General features: G+C 30.3%; 3 protein-coding genes and 1 long non-coding RNA gene across 6 annotated transcripts; 3 read left to right on the forward strand and 1 right to left on the reverse strand.

Annotated features, from left to right (window-relative positions):
• Positions 1 to 1,015: 1,015 nt before the first annotated feature.
• On the forward strand, positions 1,016 to 1,483 carry LOC140954700 (uncharacterized). The gene is made up of 2 exons (XM_073405199.1): positions 1,016 to 1,243; positions 1,327 to 1,483. Exons 1-2 carry the CDS (start codon positions 1,026 to 1,028, stop codon positions 1,481 to 1,483), a joined length of 375 nt encoding a protein of 124 aa, XP_073261300.1. The 5' UTR covers positions 1,016 to 1,025.
• A 244-nt stretch (positions 1,484 to 1,727) lies between these two features.
• Positions 1,728 to 2,681, forward strand: LOC140954683 (uncharacterized). The gene is made up of 3 exons (XR_012168148.1): positions 1,728 to 1,986; positions 2,054 to 2,173; positions 2,262 to 2,681. It is a non-coding gene; the product is annotated as an uncharacterized lncRNA (long non-coding RNA).
• Positions 2,682 to 3,893: 1,212 nt separating this feature from the next.
• On the forward strand, positions 3,894 to 5,747 carry LOC118056162 (protein LURP-one-related 10-like). The gene is made up of 3 exons (XM_035068285.1): positions 3,894 to 4,172; positions 5,302 to 5,391; positions 5,604 to 5,747. The coding sequence occupies exons 1-3, from the start codon at positions 3,894 to 3,896 to the stop codon at positions 5,745 to 5,747; spliced, it is 513 nt and encodes a 170-aa protein (XP_034924176.1).
• Positions 5,748 to 10,170: 4,423 nt separating this feature from the next.
• Positions 10,171 to 13,084, reverse strand: LOC118056125 (protein LURP-one-related 15). Of its 3 annotated transcripts, none has more exons than XR_012168124.1 (4): positions 12,695 to 13,083; positions 12,390 to 12,614; positions 11,797 to 12,006; positions 10,171 to 10,311 (listed from the first exon to the last, which is right to left on the reverse strand). XR_012168124.1 is itself a non-coding variant. In XM_073405098.1 (4 exons), exons 1-3 carry the CDS (start codon positions 12,971 to 12,973, stop codon positions 11,854 to 11,856), a joined length of 657 nt encoding a protein of 218 aa, XP_073261199.1. In that variant the 5' UTR covers positions 12,974 to 13,084; the 3' UTR covers positions 10,172 to 10,311; positions 11,838 to 11,853. The 3 variants fall into 3 exon arrangements, 2 of the variants coding, with proteins under 2 accessions (XP_073261199.1, XP_034924135.1); XM_073405098.1 differs by having other exon boundaries at positions 10,172 to 10,311; positions 11,838 to 12,006; positions 12,695 to 13,084; XM_035068244.2 differs by lacking the exon at positions 10,171 to 10,311 and having other exon boundaries at positions 11,357 to 12,006; positions 12,695 to 13,082.

Raw genomic sequence — 13,084 nt, forward strand, 5'->3', positions numbered from 1 at the left:
AAATGACCTATAACTTCCAGCGCCCACCGCTTCCCCTCATTTTTTCTTCTCCTCCGTTTTTCTTCTCCTCCGCTGCGCTGTGATTTCCAGTTTTTTGCTCTCAATCCTTCACCTTGAATCTCTTGCAAGATTTGAATAAAGGTATGTGGTGTTTTCTATTTTATTTTATTTTCTTTTATTTTAGTTGTAGTTGTTTTTATTTTTGTTATTTTGTTGTTTTGTTGTATTTTTTTGTAAAGTAGATAAAGTTTTGAATTGGACATATTATTAAGGTATGTATATTTCGTTCCTTTTCTTGATGTAGGTTTTTTTTTGAATTTTTTGAATATTTTTTATTGTTGTGTTGTTATAATTGGTATAAGTTAATTTATTGGATGTTTGTTGTTAAAGTTGAATCTAACTTAGAATTAGTAATTGACTATGTTAGAATAATTAGTAATTTTACTCTATTATTGCATGATTTGTATTTAATTATTTCCATTGATTTTAATTGTTAGTCTATATTTTTTTTAATTTATTGAATATAATTTATTGTTGTATTGCCATATATAATTATTGATTAATTTGTTGAATTAATATTGTAAATGTTGAATTTACCTTAGAATAATTTTATTGTTGTATTGCCATAATGAATATTTAATAATTTGTTGAATTAATATTGTTAATGTTGAATTTATCTTAGATTTAGTAATTGAATATGTTGGAAGAATTATTAATTTAACTCTAACTTGATGATTTGTGTTTAATTGTTTCTATTTATTTTGAATTTATGTTTTGTTGTATTGACATAATTATTGAATAATTTGTTGAATTGTAATTGTTAATGTAGAATTTACCTTAGGATTAATAATTGAATATGTTGGAATAATTAGTATAGATTGGGTCAATTGGTTGTGGCTATTGTTAATATTTGCAGGTTTGTGGATTTGGGTAGTATCCAAGTATAGGGGAGGTGTTGCCGATTTTTTTTTAACATTTCAATTGAATTATATAATTATTTATATAAAATTGGTTAGATGTAGAGAATGAAAACCAGAGCTTCTCATGCGGTCGCAGCTAGTTCATCTAGCAGCGACGAAGACATTTCCTTAGGTGCCTCTGAAGAAGAGGCACCTACACCACTTGCGTTGTCAGCTGATGCTGCCTCTTCCAGCGATGTTTCACGTCGCAGAAGCGGCGTGTCTTCGCTGCGGAATCGATGGACCCGCAAGTATGAGGCACAATGGAAGGACGATCTTTCAATGTAAGTTTGTTAAGGTTTTAATTTTTTAAAAAAAAAAAACAAATTTATGAAGTCACTATTTAATTAATTTCAATTCTTTTCAGGTTCACAAACATTAAGGCCGCCCGAGTAATATCATCGGCGTTTAAAGCGTCAATGGAGATTCCATTGTTTCAATGGAATCAGATATCCAGGCATCCTGAATGGATGCCTCAAATCAATGCATGGTTTTCCAGATTTGAGGTTCGTGTTAATATATAATTTTCAGCTTATTTCTAATAAATTCTTAATATAATTGTAAATAAATTATTAACATTTTTAAAAATTATTTTTTATACACAGAATTGATTCTGCTGGGACGAGGAACATAACAATGTTGTCAGGAGGGTGTGGGAAAATCACGCGGCAACTAGGTAACATCGAAAACAATACAACTTTTTTTTACAAAAAAATTATGTTTCGAAATGTAATTTTTTATTGCGTTAAGTAGGTTGTGTGATTTTTGGTACGAAGCCCAAAAAAAGGCAAAAAAAACTGTGAGGGATAGGGGGTTCCAAGGCTGGAACGATGTTGCGGTTTAGAGGGATTTCAAACCGATATACATCCCGGAGGATATATGGCCGCACTATCTTGAGCACGTGACGTCGGAACGGTTCACACGACGCTCACAGTCCAGTGCTGGGAACCGGAATCAGCCAATTCATGGCTCGGTCACAACGCACACCGACGGCTCCATTCCGTTTGCTGCTCATGCGAAACTGATGGTAAGATTAATTTAAATGAAATATATCGTTCAATTAATTTGTTGTTAATAAATTTTGTTCATTATAGGCTACGTCTCTTGGACGTGAGCCGAGCCCTATGGAGCTGTTTGTGGAGACGCACGTGCGGAGTCAAGATCGCCAAAAGGGGGTGCAACAGTTCGTTGATAGCCGCGCTCAACATTTTATGGTATGTTTATTCATCCATTTTATTTTGTAAGTTATTATTATGTTTATTGAATTGAATATGATGATTACTTTTTATTTTTTATTTTCAGGACACCTATAATAATCGGTTGAGGGAGACATACGGGGACGACCCTTCGACCCATCCGGAATTCGATCCGGATTTGTGGATGGAGGCTGGATCGTCAGGTGGACCCGATAAGAATCGGGTTTACGGGCTCTCCAACACTAGGGCCGACACCTTGTGGACGACCCGTACTGCTTCAACCGTCGGGAGCTCCCAATCAGTATCGAGCTCCAAATCTAAGGAGTTTGTGGCCTTGTAGCAAAGGTGCGACCACCTATCAGAGGCATACACACAAGTCAAACAACAATACACAACAGAATCTGCACAACAAAGAGCGGCCTATGAAGAGCTTCGTCAAATGGTCATAAACATGTCACAAGGTGGAACATGTGCACCCAATCCAAGTTGGCCGCATAACAGTCAGCCTCCTCCTCCTCCTGATCCTCCTCAACCTCCTTTATATTAATTTTTTATAAATATTATTTACATTTAAAATTTCATTTAATGTTTTTTTGAACAATTTCATTTTGTAATGAATATTATTTATCTTTCATTTTTTGTTTTTGATGCTTAATATAATTTTTATTTGCATAATTAGTTTTTATTACCATTAATTTATATCATTTTATATTATGTATTCTAAATAATTATTAAAAAAAAAATTATTACAAAGGGATTTATCGACGAAAAACATCTGTTGGCATTAGACAGTAGCAGTGACCATGACCGACAAATTTTCAGACGGAGAAATTCGGTCGGTGTTTTCATGACTCACTAACAGATTCACCGACGGATTAATTCCGTCGGTATTATAACTTACCGACGCATTTACAGACGGTACATTCTGTCGGTATTCCAACAATTCACCGACTACTTTACCGACGGAATGTAATCGTCGGTGAATTGTATATCACCGACGGAATAACAATCCGTCGGTATTTTTGAAGTGGGAACTTTTTTTTTTGGTGCGCAAATTCCGTCTGTAAAATTATCGGTAAATGGTTTTTTTGTTTTGTCGACCGATATAGTGACGGAATGGGGAATCACCGCCGAAAGGTAAGCCGACGGACTTATTCCGTCGGCAATTTATTCGGTAAAAGTTTTTCCGATGTACTCTCAATAATATACCGACGGAATATTTCCGTCGGTAAAACTGTGAATTCTAGTTGTGATCTAGCATTTTCTCGTAAACTATATTATAAAACATTTTTGTTATAGAGAAAATATATAAAACTTTTAATGCATTGTATAACCAGCAATTTCAATAAATTTATAGCATTGAAATGGTAAAGTGTAACAGTTATGATACGCTGACCATAACAATAAATTAAGTTAAGGAGTTTATCATTTTCTATCAAAATTAACACACTAAATACAAAAATCACAGCAAGACCCAATTTGGGTAAGAAGAAAAAAGGGATATATATATTCATCAATACTTAGAAAACTTTTTTTTGTATATTTAGGAAGGAACAGCACCTGTTACCAGCTGTGATACAAATATATTTTGTTGTCAATCCCTCACTATAAGAGCTTGTCCACCACATTTATATATAGGCATCCATAATTATATATCTCCTAATTTACACACACTATAAATATAAAATACCACACGATTCACCATACTACTTATACCACCTTGTTTGAGTGCCTGATCATGGCTACCGGGCAACATCCCGACCCAGCTCCAGGGGAAATGGCAGCTAATGCGGCACTTGAGAGCCCAGTGATGGTGATAGGGCAAGAGTTCGTGACGCAGCACCCCGTAGACCTAGAAATGATGCAGAAAACATTCAGTCTTGGAATGAATGATTGTAAGGTTACTGATGAAGATGGAAATCTCATTTTCCAAGTCAAAAGCAAGATCGCAACAGTTCGTGATATACGATACTTGCAAGACGCATATGGTAACATTTTTGTTTCTCTTAAACATAAGGTAGGCTTCTTTGTTCTCTCGATCGGTTCTGCTATTTGATTTTTAGATTGTTTGTTGTTTTTGGGTGCTGAAATATAAATAAAAAAAGAGCAAGTTTGGCTATAGACAATATTTTTTAAAAAAATTGATTAAGACTTGGTATAATGAAATTATTAAGAAAATAATAGTCAATTAGGTTTTGGATTCTAATATGCATGCAGACATATGCACATTTAAAAAAAAATTATTTGTACAAAATATATATAGTGCATGGGTAAAGATATTTAGGGTATAAAATATATACTCCAAACTTAATTGGAGTTTTTTGTTTTTTTCACATGTTTCTTTCTATTGCATCATCTGAAAATATTATGAATTTGGTCTTTTAGAATCTCTGTTAAAATATTATTAGTCACACTGTTGAATAATATGGTAAAGAAAACATAAAAACAGAAATATAAATAAAAAAGAAAGTAAACAGTATGGTGTAGTATAGAAGTTTAAGGGATCCTCTCACACAAATCTATAATTAAACATAAAGATTATTATAGCTAAATAAACCACTGATACTTTTGAAATTAAACCTCTCTCGAGCTATTTAATAAATGTTAACCAGCATTATTATTAAATTTAACTCAACTCAATTTGATTTGAGTTTTATACCAAACTAAATAAGAGTTAACCATTTAATACTTAAACAAGACTTGGTTTGATTTAAAAATAAATCTAAAAAGACATTGTTGTTAATATTTTTTTAAAATAAATCTTAAAATAAAATTATTTTAAATTAATTTGAATCAATTCAGGTTGATTAACTTAACCTGTAACTTAAATCTTGGACAAGTTCATTGATATGATTGAGTTTTATAACTAAATGATGAATCTGTCATTCTGTATAGGATGTGGAGTTTTCTCGTTCAATATTCTTTGTTTCCATTAATGTTGTTGATAATTTCATTTACTATCCAAATTAGGGAATTAATTATGCATTTCGTCTTATATTTCTAGCTAATGACTGCACATGGAAGGTGGGAGGTTTTCAGAGGAGAAAGCATAGAGCAGAAAGATTTACTTTTCTCAGTCAAGCAGTCATCAGTATTCCAATTAGTTTCGAGCAAGTTACATGTATTCCTACCTTCTAACACGACAGAAAAGCGTTCCTGATTTTAGGATCGAAGGAGCTTTTATCGATAGTTCATGCACTATATATCTTGGAAATTCCAACACCATTGTTGCACAGGTAAGCTCGAAACCAATTTTGATTTTGGAGCACTTAAGTGCTTTAATAATTATTTTTAAAATTCTTTAATAATAATTCTTACACTATTTAAATTGGTTAAATATCCACATTAATTAAAAAACAATTCTTGAAAATGCCCCCCCCCCCCCTGTCAGAATGAGATAAGAAGATGTATTCGAAAATATTTCTAATGTGTTGCTTATTAAATGCAGATGCATCAGCAGCACAATCTTAAATCCACGATAAGGTGGAAAGACGATTTTCAAGTGACGGTGTGCCCGAATGTTGATTATGCTTTTATAATAGTTCTTGTGGTAATTCTTGATGCGACCGAGGATAATGATGACAAAACTTAAATTCAAATTTCATTTTACATCAATTTTCTTATACAGAATGATGTTAAGGTGTTTTTGTTTATTGCTCTAGAAACATTGATTTATATGATTTTTTTTTATTATTATATGCTCTTTAAGGTGTGTCTTTCAATATTCTTGATTTAATTGATAATTTGAGATAAATTTTTTCATATATAGAGCTATTTCAAAAAAAAAAAAAATTCTTAATCACTATAAACCATGTTATATATTAACTAGCCATTTCTATATTACAAGAGAGTGGGTAAAAGTATAGTTTTGAAATTTGGGCCGGTTTGGCGGGTCGACCAGGAACTTGGCCGATCTGGAGCTGGAATCGGGTCGGGTTAAAGAAAAATAGGGAAAGTCATGACTCGGTGTGACCCTGCTTACCTGGCGGGTTGACTCGGTGACCCAGCGAAACCCGATTGTATTCCATTAACTTTTTTTTGTACTAAAATGATGTTGTTTTAATTTTTTTTAATAGAGATTGATCCGAGCAACCCGGTGACCTAGTCAAAACCCGAAACCTGGGCCTTGAACTAAGCCAAGTTTAAAAACTATGGGTAAGAGAGAAAAAAGTAAAAGAAAATATTCTTATTCCTAGATGGAAGTGATAAAATCACGTTTAATTGATTCCAAAATAATATTTCAATATATATATACATAAAACATCAAAATAGTTGTTTTAAAATTCTCAACTATAAAAATTAGAAGTACATATTGTTTATTTTTATTATTTTCAATTTAAGCAAGATAAGTTTTTTTTCCTTCTATTTCAAAAAAATTATATCTAATAAACGTATTTAATTAATTTTTTACTAAAAAATATATCATGAATAAATAAAAATGCTACAGATGGAAAAGGAGTTCATACAAACTTTGAGTTCCTGTCGGTACTTTCAAAACACAACCAATTAAGTATTTTTGTCAATACTTGTTAGTAAAACGTTGGCATGGTTTTTTAAGTATATGTTTTGCATAAATAGATGTGGACTTTAGTCGGACACGTCATTATTTTTTTTAAAAAAAGTTGTTATCTATAGAATAAATTTGAGTCTTGATTAGCATGTTAAAAAGTGCTTTGAAGAAAGCTTCGTTTGTAACTTGACTAAAATTATATTTTTTAACCATTACGTTATTTCTTTCATATTTTATTAGAATTTGAAACTAAGTATAAAATCTAATATTTCCAAGTTAGTAAAAAATTAATGAAAATTATATCTATTTAATATTTTTATTAAATTTAAATTTTCAAATGAACATAATTCAAAATATGTTAAAAAAGTGAAAAAAGCTTTCTATATTTTCTTACAACGTAATCCACGTCAACTTCAAATAAATATGAGATTAAATAGAAATGATATGTTGGGAATTTATTTTAATTAAATAAATTATAGGTGAATAAAAAATTAATCTAAAACAATCCTTGGTTTTTTTTTACTAAACAAACCCTTGATTTTTCTAGATTTAATTCTTGATTTATGATGGTTAATTAAAGATTGATAATGGTGAGAATTAATTCTTATTTAAGAAAAAAATCAAAGCATAAAAAGAAGAAGAAAAACACTAAAAATGAGATGAGAAATAATGTTAAAATCTAAAAATTTCAAGTTATAAACTTTTCGCTCACCCCCCCTTATAGTGAATTTTGAAAGTTAAAAAGTTCAAGAAACTCATAATCAGTATTATAGGAAGCTTTAGATAAAAAGTATGAAGTTGAAGATGCTAGTATGATGAAACTCATAGACAATAAATTTCTAGATTTCAAGATGGTTCATTCAAGAAACGTAATAAGACAAGTTCAAAAGTTTTAACTAATCTTACATGATATACATGTTGAAGGTATGTCTCTAAATGAGTCCTTTTAAGTGGTTTCAACCATTGAAAAATTGTCATTATCTTTGAAAGACTTCAAAAACTATCTCAAGTATAAGCGCAATGAAATAAGAATCAAAGACTTCATTTTAAGGTTGATGATAAAAGATGACAATAAATTATCCAAAAGGAGAATCAACTCTTTTAGTGCCCTAAAAGAAAATGTTGTGAAACAAGTGGTACAATCCCACAACAAAAATCAAAAGAAGCTTGTTGTAAAAGGTAAAAGAATTGCCAAGAAGATCAATGATAAGTGCTTTATTTGCAACAAGACTGGGCATGTAACCAAATATTGTATAAATAAGGGTAAATAAGGAATCCCTACAAAAAGAATTGTTCAAGCCAATATCACTGAAGTTGAAAACCTCACTAATGAAGTTTCAAAAATTAACTTATCTTGTGTTGTTTCCAAAGCCAACCTCATTAACAATCTTGAGTAGTGGTGGGTTGATACTAATTCTACAAGATATGTATGTGGTGAGAAGAGAATGTTTTCCACTTACAAAAAAAATGAATGGAGAAAACATATACATGAGAAACTCATCAACCTCTGAGGCACTGAGTGTTTGATAGGTTATACTGAAGTTGATCTCTGTAATGCTTCTCACCCTCAACAATATATTGCATGTTGTTGGTATTAGGAAGATTTTAATGCATGGCTTATTATTATGCTTTTTAAAATGGATTTTTAGAGTTATAAATTTATATTTTTTAAGAATGGTATGTTTGTAGAAAAGCAGTATATGTGGATATTTAAAAAAAATAAAAGTTTATTGCACTATTGATAAATATAAAGTTAAATTTATTGTTAAATGTTTTAAAAAACAAGCAGGTATGAATTATTTCGACACATTTTCACCTATGTCAAAAATAACTTTCATACGAATGTTAATAGCCATTGCAGCTATTAATAAGTTTGAAATACATTAAATGAATATAAAAATAGCTTTTTTAAATCATGACCTAGAAGGTTTACATGGAATATAAGCCAAGAGTTTTGTTGTCAATAAATAAGAAAAGAAAGTCTGTAAGCTTGTTAAATCATTATATGATTTGAATCAAGCACTTATATAATGTCAAGAAAAGTTTAACTAGGTTATGTTGTCAAATGAATTTAAAATCAATGAAGTAAATAAATGCATTTATGTGAGAAACACAAATAAAAGTTATGTCATTGTATGTCTTTATGTAGATGATATACTAGCTTTAGGCAACAATGATCACATGATTAAGTCTACTAGAAAAATGTTAACTAACAAGCTTGACATAAAAGACTTAAGTGTTGCAAATATCATATTAAAAATAAAAAGTTTTAAGAAATATAATGGATTTATATTATCCCTATTTTATTATGTTGAGAAAATTCTCAAAAAATTCTCTAAAGATTACATTAAGTGGTATATCATCAATATGTCTAAATACACATAATAAGACTCGAACTTAACAACTCTTAAAATTCTCCTTCCTATCATCAAAATTAATCCAATAACTAAATAATATAAAATTAACGTGGGAATGAATCTATATGGAAAGATTTCAAGAGTTTGAGGTATCTTTATAAAAGTTAAGTTGAAAGCCAAAACGAAAAGAAAAGGTAATAGCATAAAATAAGCTGATAAAGTTTATGCTAATATATGTTGAAGTGGAGAGTGGATTATTGAGACATATCATCAAACCAACACAGGATACAGCCTTGCTAATTAGAGGTAATCATTTTTAATTTGATTCGGTTTTTATCAAATAAAAAAATATCAAATTGAAAATTTTTTTTAAACCAAAACCGGTTTAAACTAACCGCTTTCGGTTCGGTTTGATTTTTTAGAAAAAAAAACCAGTTCAAACTGATTTAACTTGGTTTTTTTAAAAAAACCAAGTTAAACCGGTTTGAACTGGTTTTTTTAGTTTGGCTCGATTTTGGTTTGTTTTTTTTTTCCAGTTTGACTCAGTTTTTTTCTCTTTTTTTTCGGTTTAGGTTTCGTTCATTTTTTTTTTTTTGTTTTAGGCTTATAAAACCGAAACTAAACCGGTTGGTTTTTTCAAAATTTTAATCGGTTTTTTTTCACGGTTCGTTTTTTTATTTTTATTTTTTTTCCAATTTTCTTGATTTAATTAGTTTTTCAGTTTTTTTGCTCACTTCTAATGCCAATCTATCCTTGTGGGTCTCTATTTCTCTGCTTACAAAGTTGTCTCTTCAAAAAAAAAAAATATATATATATATATATATATATATATCATTAATTTCAAAGTAATTAAGTTATTAATTATTGGGTTTTGCATCTTGAGAATATTCCAAACAAATTTGAAGTTCATCGAAAGATCATTTATTTCAAATTTACCTACTAATTTTTGAGTTTGATTAGAATTCAAAATATATCTATAAATGATTATAAAACTTAACAAACATAATATATTTTACACTTTATTTCATACACAACATCCATTTTACATTAGACAAAAGCCATAGACATACATTGCATTTATTTTAACAAAACAAGAGCCATTAAACTTGGACATTTCTCTCGGAATAAAATAAAAGTTGTATTTAATCTTCGCCACTGCGATCTGCATTGATCTCATCAAGAATCACCACAAGAGCTGTTATAAAGGCATAATCAACATTAGGATACACAGTCACCCCAAAACTGTCTGTATCCAAAATAGTACTTGCGAGAGAATGTTTTCTATGCATCTGCATTTACGTGAAAAAAACAATATTAGTATGAACTCTTCTGAAGATAAATTTCTTGATTAAAATAGGATATATTAACAAATTTGAAGCCTTTCAATTTGCAATAAACAAAGGGTAGGGCAACAAGTTCCAAATTAACCAAAATGTAAGACTCGAATATTATAAGTGCGGGTGTGAATAAAAGAAATTCTCAAACAATATTATTGTTCTTATTAATCGGTTAACTATGTTATGAAAGTACAAAAAGGTAAATTGAAAAACGTAAAATAGTATATCTAATGTGAAAATATTTCTAAAAACTTGTATGGTGCACTATTTTAAAACCTTAACCATCAAGTTAAGAGGTCTACATCGGCCAGGATTTAATAAAAATAAAAAGATAATTAATTTAGTATAATCTTTTTAAAAACTTAGACAACCCCTGACGCTGCTAGTCAAAGTAAAACTCAGTCATAACTAATTAATCTTTTTCTTTTTAGTTTTTTTTTTCAAACTAATATTATTTTTATTTTTTTATGAAACAAAAAAATTTAATTGACCTTGAGATCTATAAATTTCCCCGAGTCAAGTTTACAAAATTATAGTATCATAAATAAAATAACAATAATTGAAATTAAAAATCCATTGGATGCAAACCACTATATTTAATGTTTCTTAGCAATGGTCTTTGATACTATTTAAAACTATAATTATTGAATTAACAAAAAATAATTCTCCTTGAAAAGTTACCAATTACTAAAACTCAAAATACTATTCATTATATAGTATAAGTATAAAATTACCCTTGAAAAAAAAAAGCATTGAATTAGGCATTAAGGATCATGTAGTCTTTTCACAATGACATAATTGTCTTTTATAAATTTTATAAAGTTAGACAGACCATTTCTATTTTGTGCACATTAAAATTATTAATTTAACCCTATAATAAAAAATATATAATGCCTATTATTAAGGGGTTTTTTTTTTATCTTTTTAATTTTTTTTAAAAGAGTGTAATTATTTTAATATCCTTGATAACAAAATCAACATCTCTCTTATAAGGGTGTTTTTTTTTTTGTCATTTCACATTAGTTTTATTATAAATTCCAATGCTATTCAAGGGCATTGTTGTCATTTACATTAATTAAATGTAATTAAAAAAAAAAATATTGGCATATGTTAATGACCCCACATTGTTTGGGTAACGTGTATGAGGTCATCTGGCTACCAAACACTATATTTTGAAATGGCATGTAAAAGGTCTTAATTACTTTGAACTTCACGTCCGCAATTTATTTTCTTCTTCACATTTGATTATTGTCCTTTTAATTATTACTGTTTTATATTTTAAATAAGCCATGGAATTACAAATGTTTTTTTTTTTTCATTTCACCCTCGTTTTATTTTGTTATTTTTTAAATTTGTTTCTTATTTTTTTATTATAATTTTTATTTTATTTTTAATAAGCTATAAAATTATGAAGAGAAATTTATGTCGGTGACTAACGATATAAATGCCGACAAACAGTGTCTGTCGGTGACTTTTACCGATGGAGTGTGTTTTTTATGCTGACGGAGCCATTTCATCGACAACACCGTTAAGGCATTTAATGGCCGCGTCATTCGCATTCATCCCGTAGAGAATCACCACCACAAGAGCCACTATGAAGGCATAATCAACATTAGGCATGATCGCGAGAATGTGTCTTCCATGCACCTGCGTTCACATAATAAGAGAAATACTGGCATGAGATATTAATTATGAAGACAACTTTCTTGATTAAAACAATAATCGGTTTTAATGTAAATGATGTCATGACATCTGGGGTATTTCTACGACAGCCTCAGCCACAGACATATAACTATATTAAAATGATGGATATATTATCAAGGTTTTGATTTAATTTAGTATTGTTCAAAACTTTTTACTTCATATAAAAATCATTATGTATTTGTAATTTTTTTATTATTAATTCATGTACAATAAATCCCAGTAAATAATCCTAGCTCCACCCTGCATATAGTTCTGTATGAGAAGATGATGTTGGTTAAATTTATTACATATTGTCATATTTCATAAATAAGTTTTGTTAATGTTACTTGTGCAAGCATGGTATTGGAATCTCCAAGAAGTATAGAGCAGGAACTCTCGCTGTAGCCTTCTTTGACCTTGAAATCAGGGACCTCTCCTTTGTTATTACCCAAGAATACGTCTAAGTCAGTCTTGAATTGGAACAGCTTTGATTTCTTGGCTGTGAAAAGCAAGTCTTTCTCCTCCTTGCTTTCCCCTCTAAAAGCTTCCCAACTTCGATGCATGGTCATTATCTGGAGAAAAGGATAACACGCAGCAAGCCATATCATTGAAGATGAAGAAGAAAACAAATGAAATGATCAATTAAGCATACCTTCTGCCTGAGATTGACAAGGGTGTTCCCAGCAGCATCTTTCAGAAAACGACGAACAGGCATGCTTAAGAGTTTACTCTTGACTTGGAAGATGAGGGTGCCATTAATGTCAGACACCTTAAAATCATTCTCTCCAAGACTCCATAGCTCTGGGGAGACGGCGAGTTCAACAGGGTACTGTGCCAGGTACTGTGGCCCTATTACCACCACTGGATGCTCCACCGGCGGGTATGTTCTCATAGCAGGAACGGGGTTGCTTGGTGCTTGCCCAGTAGCCATAATCACAAAAACACAATAGTACTTGAAGAATTAAACAGAGAAAAATAGCTAAATTTCTATATCATGCAGGTCTTGATGGTTTTATTAGTTAGTCTTTGAGGGGAACGGTGG

This window comes from Populus alba, chromosome 16 (genome assembly GCF_005239225.2).
Source record: "Populus alba chromosome 16, ASM523922v2, whole genome shotgun sequence".
In the NCBI taxonomy this organism is placed as follows: Eukaryota; Viridiplantae; Streptophyta; class Magnoliopsida; order Malpighiales; family Salicaceae; genus Populus; species Populus alba.